Source organism: Myotis daubentonii, chromosome 13 (assembly GCF_963259705.1).
Source record: "Myotis daubentonii chromosome 13, mMyoDau2.1, whole genome shotgun sequence".
Lineage (NCBI taxonomy): Eukaryota > Metazoa > Chordata > Mammalia > Chiroptera > Vespertilionidae > Myotis > Myotis daubentonii.
This window is the reverse complement of record NC_081852.1, coordinates 59,195,332-59,211,896: the sequence shown is the minus strand read 5'-3', so window position 1 is coordinate 59,211,896 and position 16,565 is coordinate 59,195,332. Positions and strand designations below refer to the sequence as shown.

At 58.7% G+C, this 16,565-nt stretch overlaps 2 protein-coding genes across 4 annotated transcripts in view; one reads left to right on the top strand and one right to left on the bottom strand.

Moving 5' to 3' along the window:
- Positions 1-11,904, top strand: part of INPP5A (inositol polyphosphate-5-phosphatase A) — a 144,074-nt gene extending 132,170 nt beyond the window's left edge. For 2 of the 3 annotated variants that reach the window (XM_059661660.1, XM_059661658.1), the window contains 5 exons: positions 296-369; positions 7,631-7,742; positions 9,408-9,476; positions 10,341-10,377; positions 10,516-11,904. In XM_059661660.1, coding sequence (XP_059517643.1) covers positions 296-369; positions 7,631-7,742; positions 9,408-9,476; positions 10,341-10,377; positions 10,516-10,565 — 342 coding nt within the window. In that variant the 3' untranslated portion in view covers positions 10,566-11,904. Of the gene's footprint in view, positions 1-295; positions 370-7,630; positions 7,743-9,407; positions 9,477-10,340; positions 10,428-10,515 lie in introns of all 3 variants that reach the window. The other variant, XM_059661659.1, reaches the window with a different exon arrangement.
- Positions 11,762-14,735, bottom strand: NKX6-2 (NK6 homeobox 2). Its single transcript, XM_059661661.1, has 4 exons — positions 14,142-14,735; positions 13,892-14,064; positions 13,022-13,686; positions 11,762-11,873 (listed from the first exon to the last, which is right to left on the bottom strand). The coding sequence occupies exons 1-3, from the start codon at positions 14,545-14,547 to the stop codon at positions 13,435-13,437; spliced, it is 831 nt and encodes a 276-aa protein (XP_059517644.1). The 5' UTR covers positions 14,548-14,735; the 3' UTR covers positions 11,762-11,873; positions 13,022-13,434.
- Between the last annotated feature and the right edge of the window lie 1,830 nt (positions 14,736-16,565).

The window sequence follows — 16,565 nt, the reverse complement described above, 5'->3', positions numbered from 1 at the left end:
CCACCCGCTGCACTGTGTGGCTTCAGCGGCTGCTCAGCAGTGCGTGTGCGGGTTCCGGGGCCAGATGAACGGGAGCCCTGGCAGAGGGCTGCTGGGCACCCACGGGCCCCTGGGGACACCACTGGGTGGCTCTCAGTGGGAGGGGGTGGCCTGCACAAAGGCCAGCCGACTATGGGGCAACACGTGTTCCTGAAAGCTACAAGGCCCCTGCCGCTCCAACCACCACACCCTGTGACCTTGCAATGCCCCAGACAGGCGCACCAGTGACTGTATTTTCTTCCTTTTCTTTCTTCAGCTCCTAGAATTTGACAAAGAGCTGTCTGTCTTTAAGGACAGGCTGTATGAACTGGACATCTCGTTCCCTCCCAGGTAAGGAGCACCTGCTGGATGAGCAGATAACTGTCCTCTTGGGCGCCAGTGCCCCTGTGCAAACCAGGCCTCTGGCCCTTCCCACGGGAAGGGACCCGAAAAGAGGAACCAGCCAAGAGCAACGAGTGGTTCTGTCTTTTTAAAAAATATATTCTTCCAGGGCACAAAATGCGGCCTCCTCAGATGTGGGGGGCCACAGGAAGCTATGTCTGGGCCTTCCAGCATGGTCTGCAGCTGTAGCGACCCGTTTTCCCTCTGACGAGCCACACACCCAGGGCCTCCCAGGGGCCTGGAGTCAGCAGAAAGAAACGACAGGAAGTGGCCAGTCCCTGGTTCTGTGGCCCTCTGACCTCAGGTCCCAGGCTTGGGCCACGAGAGCCAGGAGCTCAGAGCTCAGGGTAAGCACCCAGACCAATGGGTGCTGAGTGTCAGGGAGCCTGAGAAGCAGGGCCTGTGGGTTCCGCTCAGCCCTGTGGCCATGGGGTTGGTGCGCAGGCCAAGTCTTGAAGGCCCACGGGAGGGAGTCACAGTTACCACTGTCCAGGGTGCTGCCCGAGCTTGTCTCCCTCACGCTCCAATGCTGCTTTAAATGCAGTGAAGTGTGCGCTGAGTACTTCCAGAGACATTTGAAATCGGAAGACATTCTCGGGGACTTGTTCAGACTTCCCCTTCCTGTGGGTGGCTGGCCAGATATCCTGATTGTCCCTCCCATTTGGACAGACTCACGGGGATCTTGCTCAGGGCTTTGCTGAGCTGGCTGAGGACAAAGGAGGCCTGGAGCTGCCGCCAGCCAGGGTGCAACACTGTGGACCCCTGTGGCCCACACTGGCCTCTGCCTCTCAAGTTTCTCCCAAACCGAGTGGTCATCCATCCCCCACTGCCCAGATCGCACTGGAAGTCCTCCCTCCCTTTGGTCCTGTTGTTTTTTTTAAAACCATGTCTGTGACCACCAAATAGAGTTACAGCTCCCTGGGCTTCCATGTGGGTGTGCAGAGCTGTTTCAAGCAGAAGCACAGATGGCGGATGGCAGGGAAATGGCCAGGATGGCATTTGTAGGGTCAGTATCTGTGCAGGTGTATTCTCTGACTCTGCCATGAAATACGTGATCTCAGGCATGGGGTGTGTGTGTGTGTGTGAGTGTGTGCGTGCACGCATGCGCACACAGGAGTATAAGCTCGTGTATATAGGTAGGTTCGTGCATGTATGCCCAGCATGTTGGGTGCATGTTGTGTATATGGGATGTGTGCCCAAAGGAATGTGTGCATGAGTGTACTCATGTGTACACTGTACAGCTGTCTGTGCATCTGTGCACATATGTAGGCACCACATGGGTTGTGTGTGCATGTATGTGTGTCATATGTCTGTGTATGCATAGGTACAGTGTGTGTTCAGGATGTATGTGAGTGGGTTATGGATAATTGTGCACATGTGTGTGCATTCCATTGATTTGCTTATGTGTGTACAGTATCTACACGTGCATGGATGTGTGTATGTGGGGTGGTGTGCATAGATTTGAGTGTATGTACATCATGCGGGTATACGTGTGTATGCAGAGTTGGTACATACACACATGGTTGTGTGTGTAAATGTGTAGGTATATGGGTACATGTATAAGTGTTCACATATGTCATATGAAATGTGGGGATGTGGGTTTTGTATGCACGTGTAGCTGGGTATGTGTACACATGGGCCTGTGTATATGTATATATATATATATGGGGTTGTGTAAGATATGCACTGAGTGGATGTGGGTATGTGTGTGTGCATGAGGTATATCTGTGCATATAGCTGTGTGCATGTACATGGGTGTATACATGGGAGTATATACATATGTAAAATGTGTGTGAGTGCACATGCAGTTTGTATATGTGGTGTGAATCTGTGTATAGGTGTGTGCATGGGTGTGGATATGGATAGGTATGTTACCTAGATGTGTATGGTCCATAAGTGTGTGGGTGTGCATATTGTGTAGGTGTGTGTGTTGTATGAGTGTGGATAGGTCTATGTCTGGGTGTGTGTGGGTGTGTATGTTATATGGGTGTGCATGGGTCTGAGTCTCGGTGTGTATGGCTGTGTATGTTGCATGGGTGTGGGTTTGTATATCACATGGGTGTGCATGTTGTGTGGGTGTGCATGGGTCTGAGTCTGGGTGTGTGTGGTGTGTGCATTGTATGGGTGTGGGTACCAGGTCACCCTGGGGAAACAGAGGCAAGAATTCCATCCTCTCATGCCAGGGCCCAGTCAGGAAACCCCAGGGCCTGAGGCCAGACTGCTGGGCGTGCAACTGCCCCGTGGCACCTAGAGACGATGTCTCACTGCGGCCTGTTATCCCCCAGGATGCCCAGGGTGGGGGGCACCCTGTGATGCCCAGGAGCTGCTGCCCACCAGCCCCAGGGCCACTCCTGCCTGGGGGTCAGGAAGGTCACTCCTTGGGAAGAAGCACCCATGTCTGAGGCTGTCTCATCACCCGATGCCGCCTCATGTGTCAGGGCGTGTTGGCTCCCCATGTGCCAGGCTTCCAGCACTGCCTGGGAGGTGGGGAGGACGGGGCTTGTGGAGCATGGGTGTCCTTGCGTGTTGGCTCCATCTCCCCAGAGCGCAGTTCCATGGACCTGTGGGTCTCTGCTCCTTCAGCTGTGGCTCTTGTCTTCAGAACCTTTCGGTACCTTTTGCCCTTGTCATTCAAGGGGTGAACGCATTGCAACCTGGCGGAACCATCTCGGTCCCTGTCCTGGTGGAGGTGAGCTCACCAAGGGCCTCCTTCAGAGTCACAAGGGAGACATTGTCCCCGAGTGTGGTCATGTCGCTGCTGGAGGTGCAGAGGGTGGGAGCACTCCTCCCCTGAGCTCCCCGTGGCTGCAGGCACCAGTTAGTCGCACACCCGTGAGAGTCCCCCAAGACATTTCATTAGCCATGGGTCTCATAATGAGAGTGGGGGTTCTTGCCAGCAACGCCATCTGTTACTGTTCTCCATGGACTAGTAGGACGCCACTCCTAATGGGTTATAACTTAATGCTGCCTGTCATTGTGCTAGAAAAGGTGCTAATATTTCAGACATTTATAGAGCCTTCAGCACACGTTCTTCCCAGTCCAGGCCCAGCATGCGTATAGCACCTTCATTAGGGATAGCTACAGGTGGCTGCATGGCAATTAAGAGACAAAGTTGCCGCAGGCCCGGGCTAGACTTGCAGTAGCAGGAAGGTCACTGCAGAGGCCCAGAGCTGCCCCGCCTGTGCCTCCGCCAAGACACTGGCAGCCCCGCTACGAACAGGCCAAAGAAGGCCTCCGATGCCCCACGAGGTCCCGTGGGCTCCGCAGGTAAAGAGCCCTGTGGGCTTCGAGCGGTGGTGGAGTCGGGATGTGGGCACCTGCTCTCTGAAACGCCGCTTTGAGCTGGCGAAGTGACATGAGTGTTTGAAGTTAACGTTGGTGGAGAAAGCTTCCTCGCCCTGTGCCCAGGCCCTGCAGAGGGGCAGGTCAGATGGGATCACAGCCGCGCCGCCAGGAGGCAGAGGCCTCACACGGTGGGAACACATGTTCACAGGACAAGCCCAGGTTCTAGCTTGTAAAAACGGGATAAACCGCACCACACCCATCTGTCTGCAGGAGGCTGTCTCCCTTCAACAGGTACATTTGTTTTTCAGGTAAGAATCAGGAGGCTCTTTCCAACGTTTTGTGAGCCGTGACTTAAAGCTTGACCATCCATGGGTTCTCATCTATAACAACACAAGTAACATTGTAAAATCCGTGCAAGAAGGATGAGCTCCCTGCTGTTTGCCAGGCCTGGTGCTCAGGAGGTGTCCATCTGTCCAGCTGGTCCCTGAGCGCTGGTTGCATGCTGCCCATGCCGATGCTCAGGACCAAGCACTGAGGGGTGATGGGCCAGAGAACCAGTGGTAGGAAAAGCAGGCAACCCCCAGTGCCCTGGTGCAGCTCTGCCCGGGGAGGGCCTGCGCCCCGTGCCGCCAGCTTCCCTCACCTCTGACTCTGGCCGCACTTAGTAGTTTCCATGGGGCCACATCCTCCTTCAGTCTTTTTCTTTGAGTCTAGTTTGTTGCTTTTCTTTTCTAGGAATTTCAGTAACACCTGGTATTTTCTGAGACCATGTATTTGAGGCCTGGGTTGTGAACGTGGGAATAGCTAGTGACACCTCCCCCACCATTTCTCTGTAACCACACCGCCTCTGTGCAGGGCTGTAATATGGGGACAGTAGCTTCCTTGCCAGGAGATTTCGAGGGCCCTGTCCTCAGCTCCCTGAGGAGCACGGCAGCACCCCCTTTCCTGCCCCTCGTGGGGCTGGCTCAGGAAGGGCCCCCCTTCCTGCTGAGACTGGGCGGCCCAGGAGATTCCTGCAGATTCAGCCAGCACAGCGGGGCTCTGTGTTGTCAGCCTCAGGCCTTGGTGACGCCCCAGCCTGCCCAGCCTGCTCACATGGAGACCTAAGCTTTGTGGGTAGGGCTGGTCTCCCAGCAAAAGGGCCACTGCCCACATCCTGGGGTGCAGGGAGCGGGGAGGGCGAGGCCCAGAGGACAGGTGGGCGATTGTTAGCTTTATCACCATGCCATTCATTATGGCGATTTCTCCCCCGCTGTCCGCGTCCCCACCCTGCGTGGGGTTTGCTTTCAGATAAGTCTGAGTGCACAGCAAGCACCATATTAATCAATGTCAGCTCCCCAGGGAGCCGGCCCCAGCGCTCTGCTGCTGGGCCTGCTAAGCAGCGTCCCTTCCACCACCCGCACCCCCGCGCCTGGCCAGGGAGAGGAAGGACGTGGCACTGCCAGGTTCCCCTCTGGGCCACACTGGCTTCCCCAGACCCATCCAGACGAGCAGCACCCTCTTGGCTCCTGGCCTGGTCCTGGGAGTGGCTGGGGAGCCCCAGTCTATGGGGGTGAGGGATTGGCCATCACTCTGGGCTCTCAGCCCCCCAACCCCCACCCGGGAACAGAGAGGCGGCAGACCCAGCGCTCTCTCGCGGCCCCACGGTGTGCACGGAACCGTCACTTAGAGCTACTAAAAGTCACCTTTGGTGGTCTGTTCACACCAGGCCCTGCTGGATTTGCACAGCACTTTGGTCCTGGGGTGCTCTCCCTTGGGGGCATCGGGCATCGTGGTGCAGCCTCAGGCAGGACCCGACCAACTGACCGCAGGTGCTTTCTGGGAGGGGAGTTTCTGTCGTAGGGAGGGCGTTGCACTACTGCTGAGGAGAAATGGTGGTTCCTGGGCACGTGGACGTCAGCCCTGTCTCTGTCGAGACTGCATCCCCGAGTGGCCCTTTGCAGCCTGGCTCCTACAACTCCTGGGAGCGCATGTGGCCACATACCTGCCCTTCGTCTGAAGCCCCAAACGGGCTGGGGCCAGGGAGCCACATGGCTGGACACCCCTCGCGGCACCACAGGGCAGCGATGGAATGCTCTGGGGGCAGCAGGAAGCACCTGACTCACCACATCCGGCTCAGGCCGCGGGGAAGAAGCAGGCCCGGGGCCATCAGGACGTCCCAGGGCCAGACTCCCCTCTGGGTAAACTTGTTTGCAGCCACTTCTTGGCAGAGACCCTCCCAACTTCCTCCCAACCTGCAAAGACCAGCTGGTGGTGGGCTCCAAGCCTGCAGGAACTCTAACCTCTCCCTGACCTTTGCCCCCAGTGGGGGCGGGGGGTGCTTAGTGTCTTAGCAGGTTGTCCCTTTGGAAAGGGGAAGGCCTGTGTGGGCCCCACTGCAGGCATCTGATTGGATGGCGTGCCCCAGGCATGGCAGGTGCCAGTTGGTTAAACTGAGAAACCCCGAGCCAGGCGCCTGTCATGTGGAGACAGGCCGGCACGTGCTGCCACTTGTCTGCGAAGAAGTTTGTGGGGCAGCTGTGCTGTGCTGTGCTGTGCTGTGGACGTGGGAACCATGCAGCTGTTTAACCACATTGGCTGCGCTGGGTCTATGGTGAAGGAAAGCAGGGGTTTCCAGCTCGGGCCAGGGTCACAGATCTCTGGTGAGAGCCTGTGGGGCTGGAACGGTGAACTCGGCCGAGATACCAGGTACGGTGCGAACCCCAGCCGCCTGTTCAGTGCTTGAGGCACAGGGACGACGCGGGGCTCAAGGCCCAGAGCAGAGAGACCAGGAGGTGGCCAGGTGCCCACAACAGGAGCAGCCCAGACAGCTAATCACATTCTTCTCTTTTCCTGAAACAGGAAAATTTAATAGACAATAAGGTGCCGTTCACAGAAAATACCGTAGAGTATTTTGGAATTAACCTACACAAACACATGGGACTTTTACAGGAGAAATGTTTGTCCCTAGCGAAGGCCATGCAAGGTGCACCACAGTAAGGGCGTCCGCACTGAACAGCCAGGGCTCTCCCTCCACAAGGCCCAGGCGTTCAGTCCTTCGTTATAACTGCACCGCAGTGCCCACCAGTGTTCACACGGGCGGGGCTACCAGTTTCACATGCACTGGGGAAGGCCTGTTGGCAACGCAGCCCTGAGGCAGACTCTTTCAGTGAGTTCCAGAAACAGGAGGGAGCTGCCCACAGGCAGAGGGACATGAGGGGCCTGGATAGGTGGCTACAGGACACTGAACAGGTAGCCAGTGTCTGAGGACATAGCACTGTGCCAGCTGGTGGCCACAGGCCCAACCTTGGGGCTGGTGGCACCCCCACTTGGTTCTCACCACATTTGCATCACTTGCTGGTCCGTTGGTTGGCTATGGTGGCCCCATTCCTGAGGGGGCCCCTAGGCATCTCCCAGTGGCTCAGCAGTCAGTGAAGTGAGGCCTGTAAGGGCAGGGCAGGGACAGTCTCCACCACAATGATGACCGCAAGGCCGTGGCCTGGGCACCTGGATGCTACCTGAGATGAGAACTGAGGTGGGAGCAGGTTGTGGAGAAGAGGGCATGTGGCCAGGCTGGGCCCCAGTGTCCACAGGGTCCCTCTGGGCCAAAGTCTCACAGCAAAGTCACCTGCCAAGTCCCTGGGGTGCAGGTGGGGGCAGGGCACGTCACATTACTAGGGCACGTGAGGTCCTGATGCCGTTTTTTCCCATGCATCTTATTGTACTTTAGACCATGTCCAAAAACAAAAGCAAAGTTAATAGATGATCTAATTTGTTTAAAGGAATTGTGAGTTTGAAACCTCGGTATGAGTGTGCCTTCCCTGGGTAACACTGGCCATCCCAAGGGCCTTCAGGAGGGAATCCGAACAGCCCACGTGGCATGCGGAGCAGAGGCCCGGGAGGGGTGGAGCCGGCAGCTCTGACCTGCTGTGTCCTGTCTCTGCAGCTACCCGTACAGTGAGGACTACAGCCAGGGCAGGCAGTACATGAACACCCGGTGCCCCGCCTGGTGCGACCGCGTCCTCATGTCCCCGTCGGCCAAGGAGCTGATTCTGAGGGTAAGTGGTGGGCAAGCCCCGACCTTGTCCTCGATGGCCCACAGTCTCCTCAGGGCCAGTGCTCGCTGGGGGGGCTTGTGGGCAGAGCCCGAGGTCTGGGCCTGTGAGATCTGATACTGGGAAATTTTCAGGTTTCCTGTAGCCTCTTGACTTTCCAGGGTTTTTCAATTCCCACATTTTAACACAAAAGGAATGTTTTCAAAAGAATCAATATCTGAATTGCTTTTGTCAACCCCATCAATATAATCATGAAAAATTATAAGAACGGCCAGCATTGTTTCACGCGGCCCGAGTGATATAGGCAGTGGGTAGGAGAGGGCAGGGGCACGGCGACCCACCACCACACCCCTAGGCTGCACCAGCTGGTCCTGTCTGTGCTCCTGTGCCAGACCCTGGGCTTCACCCACTGGGCAACAGGGGCTGCAGGCAGGAGGGCAGAGTGCTCACGTGCTGCCTCAAGTTCCACACCGCCCCCCACCCAAACACCTCACCTCCTGCTCAGCTGACCCCTGCTCAGCTGGACCCTGCAGTCCCCACTAAGAGGCCCTGATCACCTTTTTGGTGCGGGTTGGACCTGGATGCTCTCCCCCGAGCCTGGAGCACCCTGGGGAGGAAGCCTGGCCCGGAGGCTGGCACTTACTCTGAGGGCGGGGCCAGGAGCCTTGGGAGCCCCCTGACTGTAGGCAGGGCTCACAACTGACGGGCAAGCTGAGCACAGGCTGCTGGCCAGAACAGGCCCCTTCAGGAATGAGACAGGTGTCACCTACCTGGAAAAACAGTTGAAAACTAGAAAAGTGCATTTTGCACTAAGACAGCACGAGTGCTTACACCAATGAAGAGAGGGCTGGCAGGAGGCCACGCTTGTGTTCAGGGCTCAAGGCAGTTCAGCGGAAGGCCCTGTTCTAGACTATTTTACATTCACATCTTCTCCAGTTTGGGGGGACGAATTGGATGCCCTGGGGGATGCTGGGCGGCGGGCGTTACAGGCCACAGATGTGCCAAGCTGCTTCCTCGGTCTCATCCATCATGCCACGCTCGGTTTCCTAGTCATGTCCCGTCTGCCTCCCCGCCCTACAACGCTGAAGGTTGCGGGCGCAGCGGGGCTGCCTGGAAGCCGGTGATGGATGCTCAGCGAGGTGTGCCGCGCCCCCGTCATTTGTTTATCTGTCTCAGGATTATGCAGTTGGAAACCTACAATTTTATGCTGCCTTTGTAAATTACCACGCCGCCTTTGATGAATGTCCCCACTTGCGTGGGGCAGCGTTGCGATGGTGAGGGATGGGAGTGCTCACTTCCTGGCAGGTGAGCATGCAGCAAAGTAAATCTGGCCTTAAGCTTCCTGCTGCATTGAAGAGAATTCAGCTTTAACTGTAGAGTCCCAGGTGCTTCAGCTGTGGATAAAGTCCCGGCCCAGTCAGAGCTGGCTGACTGCCAGGACCAAGCTCTTCACCCTCGAACCCAAAATAAGGTGTCTGCCAGGCACGGGAGGTGGTGGGCACGGCGGTCATGCCTGTGAGGGTCCCACCAACTGCAGTGGGCGTGGGGTGCCGAGGTGCTGCCATGGCTGCCAGAGCTTCCACCCTCCGCTGGCCACTCCCTCACGGGGCCAGGGGACTGCTGGCCATTCCTGCCTCCCACGCCGTAACCTCTGTTTGCTTTTCCCAGTCGGAGAGCGAGGAGAAGGTTGTCACCTATGACCACATCGGGCCCAACGTCTGCATGGGAGATCACAAGGTGATGTGAGCGCCCCGGCCCAGGGCCAGGCCTGCGGGGCTGGCGGGGTGTTTCCCTGCCTCCGCGGTCTGGCTGCACAGGACAGGCCACAGTGTCCGTTTTCACTTAACTTTAATAAAATACCCGGTGGTAGGCAGCTGTGTGAGTAGATAGGTAGGTGGGTAGATAAGAGGGCAGAAATGACCAGTCACAACAGAGTAAAATACACAAGCTATTTGTAAAAAATATATATATACACACACATATATACTGTCTCCATGGATTATTTCTTAGGCCATTTCTCACGTGTGCATTTGAGGTGTTTTATTGTCCTTATGCCGAGCCAGTCTCAGCAGGCGGTGGTGAGTGTCACAGTCAGCTCTCCAGGGACTAACTTCGTGCACGAGACTCCCTGCACCTGAGCCCAGCATCCTCGCTGAGGGTTGTGCTGGTGACAGGTGTGGCCTCTCCCTAGGGAGACTAGAGGCCTCCACGCTTTCCCGTTTTGGAGACCACTGAGCATCATCCTGAGATGCAGCCCCGACACTGGCACCCGACAGGGTGGACCCAGGCGAGGACAGGAACTCTGCCCTACCCCCATTACGTGGGGCATAGTCTGCAGTCTTTAAGTCAGTTTTTACCTTGGATTTTATCTGGAAATAATACCTCTTTACAAAACGTGAAGGCACTTTGCATGAGCCCCTGGCCGTCCAGCCTGGCTTCCGTATCAACTGGGTTCCATGCGCAACTGGGTAACCGTCCTTGGCCCCAAGGTCACCAGCTCCTCGGTTCAGGCAGCCCAGAGCAGAGGGTGAGGGTGAGAGTGAGGGTGGGGTGCGGCGCGGGCTGCCTGGGTTCTGACGCCCTCCTCTTCTCCCGCTGCAGCCCGTGTTCCTGGCCTTCCGCGTGGCGCCCGGGGCAGGTAAAGCTCACGCACACGTGCACAAGTGTTGTGTCGTGCAGTGACGTGTGGTAAATATGGCTCCTTCCCTTGAGTTCACCTTTTCTGAGCTTTTCCCAGTGTGTCTGTCCCTTTAACAAACCACTGGTTCCACTGCAGGGAGGCGATGCCAGCGACACGAGAGGACCCTTCGCGAGCCCTGCCTATAGCGTGAGGAGCAGATGGAAGTCGCGTCCATGGAAATCCACACTCAACAGCTGCATCGATTAACCCGCCCGAGCGCCACCCGCTAGCCGGCCGGCCCACACTTCGCTTCAGCCTCCGGCCCTCCCGGGGGAGCCTCACATACCTCACTGTCTTGTCTGTTCATGTGACATTAAGTAGAAATATTGGGTTTTTTAATAAGTCACAGTCCTGTTGCCAAAACTCTAATAGACAGCAGAGATTCTGTATTTTAGACTTCACGGTTTTCAGTTTGTAATAATTGTCAGCGTGGGAACCCCACGGGTGTCAAATGTCCCCTCTGCCAGCTGGAGGTGTGCCGGGCGGGAGCGGGCTCTGTGCTGACTCGGGCAGCGTGGCCACTGTGAGGACAGCGAGGGCCCTGGCTCCAGCCGACGGCCCCTCCTGTGTTGTTCCTTCCACTGCCATGTACATGGGGTCTGAATCACACTGCAGCTGCTTCCCCGTTTTATATATAAATATATATAAATATATACTTTTTAAAATAATTTATAAATCTTACCAAAACTTATGCTAAATATGCTTTCCAGTATGAATGCTCAAGAGTGTCATATCAGCAGGTAGAATTGGAGTCTAGGAGTTTAGTTATGTGAACGTCACACACATACCTGCAGAACAGGTGACGTGCCTGGCAGTGCATCGTGGGTGATCAGCGCCAGTACACCTGGCTACACTAGCAGCCATCGCTCCTCTGCCTTCTCCTGTGTAATATTAGACCTGAATGTGAAGGTTATAGCCGACTTGGTTGTACCTTTTAAGAATTTTGTAAACCGTTCTGTCTGTCTTTTGTTACTGTTCTATGGTGCCAAGTATTATACATAAAACAATAATATCATGGGAGAAGTAAAAATAGCCTAGTTCGCTTCCAATAGAAATTGCTTTTAACATGGGCTGTACATAAAAACATTAAGAGGAACAGAACTGTAAACGTCCTGGGCTCAGCTGCAAACGCCCCACGCAGATCCGTGCTGCCCACACTCTCCCAGCACTGAGTTAGCGCCGAGCTGACGGGAGCCTGCGGGGGAGAAGCCTTGCGTTTATTCGTCTGCTCTAGAACACTAAGAAGTCCTGGGCTGGAGGCCGCAGGCAGACGCTGTTTAGGTCAGTCACTACCAGTGCAAGTGATGCGGGGTCCGCTTGCCGAATCTGTTCTTGACAATGCGGGGGTCTGGGTCAGGGCGGTCACTGTGCTGTCCACTTCCAAGCGGTGATTCTGTTCAGCGGGTTCAGCTGTTGATCACTGTGGAGGCCTTTAGAAATGACCGCTCCGGTTCCTAAGCAATAAAATTGATCATGGTGAACGCAGTTCTGCCTGGCTTTGTCTTCTTCCTTCCCGGGTTTGTCCTCTTTGAAATGCTAAGTGACAGGACTGTGCCCTCCTTAGCCTGCTGCGGACCAAGCTCATTAGAAATCCTGGAATTTCATTCCATCATTTACCGTCACACAAACTACGCTGAGAATTAAGAGCAGAAAAGTAATCTGTTGGCTCTCTTACTGCGGTGATAACTAATGGGATTCACCCCTCGGCATTTTTACACAGGATTATGTAAATGCACGCTTTCCTCAACCTGAAACTGGAAATTCCTTTGCTCTTGAGCTGAGACAATAGTTCACTTGAAGAAATAAAATAAATGGTCTCTCTTAAAAAGAACGAAAAAACAGCCAGTGGTTCCTTAGAAATGTCTGGTTTTTTAGATGGTACAGCCATGTGGCAAAAACGAAACACCCACAAAACAAAAAAACTTCAGCCATTTACATAACTCTTTTGCATTTTCAAAACCTCCAAGAGAAGTCATAGAGTAACAATCACATTTAATTTTTAAAATTAGTACCCAATCTTTATGGCCATTAAGATGCAACATGCAGAGCTGGGGCCACGGTCTGTGGTAACGGAGAATCAGGGTGGTGGTGATGGTACCCCGACCAGCCCTAGACCTGCCTCAGAAGGCAGGAGGACAGGAAGATGAGGAGGGAGTCCAGCTAATTCCCAGAGCAAGCGAGTGGGAGTGGGCGGGAGGGCGGAGCTGCAGACCCCACTCCCCTGGCAGGAGATGCCAGACCTTCAGGGCTGAGGGTCTGCGCTCTCCCCTGGCTCCCCCAACGTCCCTCGCTCCCCCAACGTCGGCAGAGCAGCTTTAATTAAATAGCGCTTTCTACTGAGGAAAGATCTGTAACGGGAGTTGAAAGGCCATGATGCCGAGGAATTGAAAACCCCACTGATTCCACCCCACACGAGCGCCAGGGAATACTTGAAAACATCCAGCTACTGGGGCTAAGCCTGTTTTAACACACAATCCAGCAAATCCAGGAACCATGGGCCGGGAGGGAGCAGGACGGCCCCCAAATGAGTTTCAATCCGCCCCAAACCTCATCCCAGCTGGCAGCCCGGGAAGAGAGGCTGTACCTGCCGCCCGCGTCTCACCTGCCGGCGCCGCGCCCCGCTCCGTCTGGCTCCTTGCAGCTCCTCCAGCGCCGCATCCAGCGGCTCCTTCCCGCCTAGGGTTCGCAGGGCCGGGCGCCCTCCTGCGCGCCGGGCCTTCGCTGTCCCCGGAGAAGCCTGAGCAGCCCTCAACCTCCGCTCTAGGGCGCGGGCACCTGGCTGGTTTCGCCGCGCACGACCCAGGCGCCGAGACAGGACGGGAAGAAACACGCGGTGCAGCCGGAGCCGCGGCTCCGACGGGGCCGTGTTAAATAATTTATTGATGATACAAAGTGATTCCGCCGAGCCCGAGCCGGCAGCTTTATAACTTATTCTGTAAAAATATATATACAACGCCGGCTGGAGGCGGGGAGGGCCGGCTGCGCCCCACCCTGGCCCTCCGGCCTCGCGAGCCCTCACAAGGCGTCCCCCGCGCCGCCGCACGGGCTGACCAGCGCTAAGTTCGAGGGTTTGTGCTTCTTGAGCAGCCGCGTGATCTTCTCGTCGTCCGAGTTGGGGTCCAGGGGCCGGTTGTACTCGTCGTCGTCCTCCACGTCGGAGCCGCCCACCTTCAGCTTCTCGGCATCCGAGTCCTGCTTCTTCTTGGCCGACGCCATCTCCGCCGCGTGCCGCTTACGCCACTTGGTTCGGCGGTTCTGGAACCACACCTGGGGATGCAGGGGGACATCAGGCTGCGCCTCCCAAAATGCCCGACCTGCGGCCCGCGGCCAGCACATTGGCCCCCACCCCTGCAGCAGGGCAGCTGCGCCTCGGCGGGCGGCCGCTTGGGGGCCGTTCGCAGGATGCGGGCGCGAGGGTCTGCCTGGTGCAGCGGGACCCGCGAGAGGCCGCCCGGCCCGGCCGCCGCCTCACCTTGACTTGGCTCTCGGTCATGCCCAAGGAGTAGGCGAGGCGCGCGCGCTCCGGGCCCGCCAGGTACTTGGTCTGCTCGAAGGTCTTCTCCAGCGCGAAGATCTGCTGGCCCGAGAAGGTCGGCCGCGAGTGCTTCTTCTTGCCGTCCTTGTCCAGGATCCCGCCGGCCTGGGCTGCACAGGAGAGCGGATGAGCGCGGCCGCCGCCCCCAGCCCGGCGCCCCCAGCCCACTCCTGCGCGCGCCACTCACCCGGGCCGGCCAGGCGCGGGTCCCTCCAGGGAGAGCCCTGAACCACGCCGGGCCAGAAGATGGGCGGGCGTCCGGGCAGCTCGGCCAGCGGCTTGGGGTAGCCGCGCGCCACGGCGGCCGCGGGCCCGAAGTAGACGCCGGCCGACGAGGCGAGCCCGTTGAGACGGGGCAGGCCGCCCAGGAGGCCGCCGCCGGCCGCGCCCACGGGCCGCCCCAGGATGTCGCTGATGCCGTGCGGGGTGCCTAGCGGCAGCTGCGCGCCTAGCCCGCCCAGCGCGGGTGCCTTGAAGCCGGCCGGGCCCTGCAGCGCGTACGGGAACAGCGACGTCTTCATCTCGGCCATGTTGTGCAGCGCAGCCAGCGGCGCGCTGCTCAACACGAACGCGCCCGGGCGGTTAGCGTCCATGGGCACCGCCGCCGCCGGCCCGGGCGCCCATCCGGCCCGGGAAGTTTGCGCGCGGCCCGGGCGGGCGCCGCTGCACGGGGGTGCGGGGCGCTTGGCGCGGATGGGCGCCGACGGCCCCGGAGGGCAGGCGCGGGGCTCGGGCCGGGCGGCGGCGGGCGGCGGGCGACGGGCGCGGGCGGTGGCTCCGGGGCCGGTCGGAGCGGTGCCGCGCGGACCGGACGCGCTGATAACCGCGGGGCCCCGGCGCGGCGCGCGCGCTGATTGGCTGCGGGCGCCCGCGGTCCGGCCATTGGCCAGCGCCCCTCCCGCCGCGCGCCCCCGCCGGCCGCGCACTCCATGAAGGGCCCATTAGCGAGGCAGGTGCCTTCCGGGCTGTAAATTTGCCCGATTTATCTCCCCCGGGACGAAATAAATCCCGTTGGATGGGAGTTTAGTTAGGCAAAGGTTTTAATAGGAAATCAGGAAAAAATACGAGAGCATATTTTATCGCCCGAAAGAATGCAGATTTGAGGATCCACTACGCAGCTCCGTCGTGCTCCCCATTCAACGAAGCGCCCCACGCGAGAGGGTGTTGTCGGGGGAGGCGGCCAGCGCCCCGCCCCGCGGATCCCCGGCCGCCCGCTCTCAGGTTGAGGCAGGACCGAAAACACTTCCCGGAACTCAGGGGTGCAAACCCGCGGCGGAGGGAAGGAGCTCAGAATCCGGGGGCCCAGTGGTCAGACTTGGCCCTCGCGAATCTGCTCTACTTTTTACTGACTAACCCCTGGCCTGGTGACGAGGCCTGTCCCGGGGCCACACGCGAGACCGCTGACTCTCTCACGCGGCCGGGCAGCCCCCTGTCCCTCCCAGCCCAAAGGACTGTCCTCTGCAGGTTGGAACACGGGGACGGCTTGGCCTGCCGGTCGGGCGTCTTGGGTACAGGGTATAAGCCGCAGCTCGACTGGGGAGGCAACCTGAGCCCCGAGTTTGCGACCGACCGAGCCCAGCAGCCTGAGCCTGGGAATGGGGGCCCTGGCAGGCACAGGGCCCTGAAGCCCAGGGAGCGGGGCCGCGTCCATGGCCTCCACACGGGTTCGCGTCCCAAGTGCAGCGGGCCAAAGTGCGGCCTTTAGACAGGCAGGTGGGACCCTCCCCCATGGTGTCCTCTGGGTACAAAAAGCCCCCTCCCCAGGAACGGATGTGGGCTCCGATAAGACTGCGGTGGAGCCGAGCGCCGGCCGAGAGGGGCGCCGAGTAAATGCTGGCGGAGGTGCCTTTGTCCTTTTTGGCGGCGTTACATGTTAGCAAGTGGCAGACGTGAAGATCGTCCGCTGCCCATTTGGAGCTGCGGCACGAACGTGCGAACACGGACAGCAGTTCAGGGGGTCAGTGCGCCAGGCCAGCCTCGCGCGGTGCGGTCCGTCCTCAACGACTTTGCCGTTTCGGCCCGGCCCCCAGGGTTTCGGTGGCAGGAACGAAGGCCACCCTCCCGGCTCTGTGCAGTGGCCCAGCGTCCTCTCGCACCGCGGCCCTCGGGGGCCCATTTTCGTTTTGTGCAGTTAGTGGCGGAGCTCGAGTCCCTGCGCCAGACGGCGGCTTGGAAAACCGCTGCCGCGCGCTGGTGGGCGTGGGATGATCTACCACCTCGCGTGCGCGCCCCAGGCTGCCCCGGGTTCGCGTGCGGTGCAGCCCCGCGCATGGGAGTCTCTCTCCCAGCTCCCTCCGCCCAGGCCGCTCTCGGGGATCTGGGCGTGGCTGTCCCGCGAGCCAGGGCCCAGACACCAAGATCGCTGTTCTCGGGATTCCCGCAGCTCGGGGTCCGCCCCGCCCCGGCCTCGCTCGCGCCCCACTTTCTTGGAGGAAACTACAGCCTGTGTGCGCTCCCAGAGCCGGCACAGGGAAGCCTCCCGCCCCCCTCGCAGGGTTTGGGCTGCTCTGGGCTCCCTGGAGGCGGCGGCGAGCAGCGGGGCTCCAGTGAGCTCGGGAGCCTCGGGCTCAGAGGCGGGGCCAGAGGAGGCGGGCGCGGGGGGAGGGGGGAG